The 3,074-nt window shown below is 42.4% G+C and overlaps 1 protein-coding gene across 1 annotated transcript; it reads left to right on the plus strand.

The window, feature by feature from the left end:
- The first annotated feature begins 1,072 nt into the window (after positions 1-1,072).
- Positions 1,073-2,047, plus strand: LOC118487520 (abl interactor homolog). Its single transcript, XM_035984435.1, has one exon. The coding sequence runs from the start codon at positions 1,073-1,075 to the stop codon at positions 2,045-2,047; it is 975 nt and encodes a 324-aa protein (XP_035840328.1).
- Positions 2,048-3,074: the final 1,027 nt, after the last annotated feature.

The following is a 3,074-nucleotide window of genomic DNA, read 5'->3' on the forward strand; positions in this document are numbered from 1 at the left end:
ATCCGTTAGGAATCTAATAGGTTATATAAACCTTTGTTCCAGAATAGAAGAACCAGTAAAAGCTACCTTCACTTGCTAGTTGTGATTTATACTTACCAAGGTAAATACTTTTAACTTATTTTCCCTATACGGGCTTGGGTTACGGTATATAGAATACCGCTTGATCGAGCATCAAATCTTACATCCTTGGGTGGTTAATTGAATAATTTGATCGGCTCGTTTAAACAGTCTTGTTTACTTTAAGCCTTTGGGGGATTAATGACCATGTCCCGAATATCCTTGGCATCATCTTACGAGATGGCCACGACCAGAGCACGAGGTGTAGGCGTACACCTGTCAGTGTATAACTCATTATTGTGGTGTGTCTATTGATCTTTAACCCGGACAAGATCCGGGCTACTGAACGCACAAGTAACATGTAATTCGTTCACAAGATTATAATAAATAATTAACCCAAGTTATAAAAACGTTTTGTGCCTTGAGCATTCAAATCAATTTTCAACCTTTTCAAAATGAGTCAGTTAAATTGTATTTACCAGTGTAAACTGACGTATTTTCCCAAAAGGTTAAGTGCAGGTACTACACGTAATAGGCTGGCTGTCTTCTAGAGCGTCCACAATAAGTCTCGCAAGCTTGGATGACAATAAATCTGTTGAAAAATATCTTATTTTATTTTGATCCGCCTGTGGATCCGTTTCAACTATTAGTGATATTTGATATTACATTTTATTAAAGTTGAAATGAATCTATCTTTGCTTCCGCTGTGCATTTATATATTGTGTTGTTTGTCTATGATGATGCCCACTACGTCACTATACTCCCCACCGGGCCCACCGATGACACGTGGAAATTAGGGGTGTGACAGGTTGGTATCAGAGCCAACTCTGAGTGAATTAAACACTAGCCTTTTGTGTTTAATCTCAGTTACACAATTGCACATTCCTCGATTCTCGAGTCTAGACAAAGAACTTAGGAAATATCCGAAATTTGTTTTATTTTCTAACCTTGTCTTATATATATTTTGTTGTGTCACTTGTTTGATTTTTGACAGGTTCACAAAATGCCGCCACGTATGAGAGGAAGAGGAAGGGGACAAGGAGCATATGTAGCCCCAAACGACCATGAAGCCGAACCTTCGCACAGGCGAACACTTTCAGGCTCCCATAACACAGATGCTCAAAATCTGTGGAGGTCTTTTACTGAACCCGCAAGGCACTCGGTTTCACTGAGTACCTCGCCTTCTATCCCACACTCCTTTGGGCCTCAATCAGAAAATGAGCCCCACAACTCTCACCAGTCCTATATTCCACTTCAAGGACACCAATCACCCTTTGACCACCCATCACCTGTTTTCCAAGGCCTGTACAACCCTGCTGACTACCTTGATGTGCCTATGGGTTTTAACCCACTTGGACCAGAAGACCATTTTCCAGGTGACAATGCGATGGATGTCGATGAAGATACCGATCCCTCAATGCCACCATCTAGAACTCCGAACCACCCTATCAAGATTTCTGATGGGTCACCTTTTGTGGGATCACCATACAATGGTCCCGACAGCTTTGAGGAGAGATTCAGGCAGCATGACTGGGTATTTACCCCTAGTTACCATAACTCTCCCCTGCACCAGCCGCAACACAGCTCTCCCGTGCACCCTCAGCAGCAGCAACAGCAGCCACAGCAGCAGCAGAATCCTTCTGGGGATTCCCGACTTGTCGCGGTCACTCCACCGCCGCCACCACCTCCGGTTTTGCCTCCTCCGCCTCCGAGGCGAAGACGAACGAACGCACGAATTTCCGCACGAGGGGGAATACGCATCGGCACCCCTCCACATTCAGGTAGCAGCCGATACTCGCCACTTCACGAAGAACCAGAGATGGGAGAATCTTCACATCCCGTCTCAGAAGTAACTTCTGCACCAATCGCGCCACCACCACCACAGGATTTCGGAAACCCAATCCCTGCTTATACTAGCGCGGCAGCATACAATCCCTTCAAACAGACGTACCCCACAGGTTATGACTATACAGGGATCCCTACTGGGTAGCTGCGAACTACAACTCTCTCAATCCGGAAGGTACTTTTGGAGGTCCCTGGACTACGGGACAATCGACCTATGGATACCCATCATATGGATATCAGGAGCCGCAGCCTCCTCAACCACCACATTATCCGCTACCACCGCCGGCACCAATGATGTCGCCGCCACAAGTTCAAGAAATCCTTCAAGGGATAAATGATGTGCGACGAGAGATGCGGCATGAATTACGGGAAGATCGTCGGCATAATCGTGGGATGTTTAAGAAGATGGTGGATTTAATCAAGGGAAAAAGCAAGAAGGACTACTAAATCCTTTGTTTGCTAGTTATTTAATCATGTCCCTACGAGGACATTTATTTCTGTACTCTGCCCTGCGTGGGCATATTTTTCCTTTCTATTCTACCCCTGCGTGGGCATGTTGTTTTCTGTTTGACCCCTGCGTGGGTTTGTTTGTTTCTGTTCGACCCCTGCGTGGGTTTGTTTGTTAGTTTAGCCCCTGCGTGGGTATGTTATTTGTGTAAAAGTCCCGTTTAGGGCAAACTCTTGTTAGTTAATTTTATTTGAAATGGTTAATTTAAGTTTTTCATTTTTAAATTATATGCATGAATATAATATACGAATAAATGAAGAATAGCAATTATTATTTTAATTTACCATTTTAATAATAAGAATCTTAAAAAGGTAAAACCTAGCTTGAATGTCATAATAAAGACCTGGCCATTATGGTAGAACCTGTTTAAAAAGATTCAATCTCTGTTAACATCTGTAAACATGTTAGCATTCTTGGCTAGTGTGATCCGTAAAATCACACATGTCACCCTTTTAATAAATTATCCAAATTTATATACTATATATATATACATCTGATTGTGACATAATGCCTACGGGTTATAACTAATGTCATATAAAACAAAAAGGCAGCCGTGGTTTATAGACCCCCTACCAAGAAAAGGATTGATTGTTTTAATTATTCAAATTTTAATCCTATAGAATCTAGATTCAAATTTAGAAATTTGTCCAAGTGACTAGGCCTA

The sequence above is a fragment of the Helianthus annuus genome, chromosome 15 (assembly GCF_002127325.2).
Source record: "Helianthus annuus cultivar XRQ/B chromosome 15, HanXRQr2.0-SUNRISE, whole genome shotgun sequence".
In the NCBI taxonomy this organism is placed as follows: domain Eukaryota; kingdom Viridiplantae; phylum Streptophyta; class Magnoliopsida; order Asterales; family Asteraceae; genus Helianthus; species Helianthus annuus.

Excerpts from the sequence above, each read along its gene's own strand:
- LOC118487520 (XM_035984435.1), top strand. The coding sequence starts at position 1,073 with ATGAGAGGAAGAGGAAGGGGACAAGGAGCATATGTAGCCCCAAACGAC.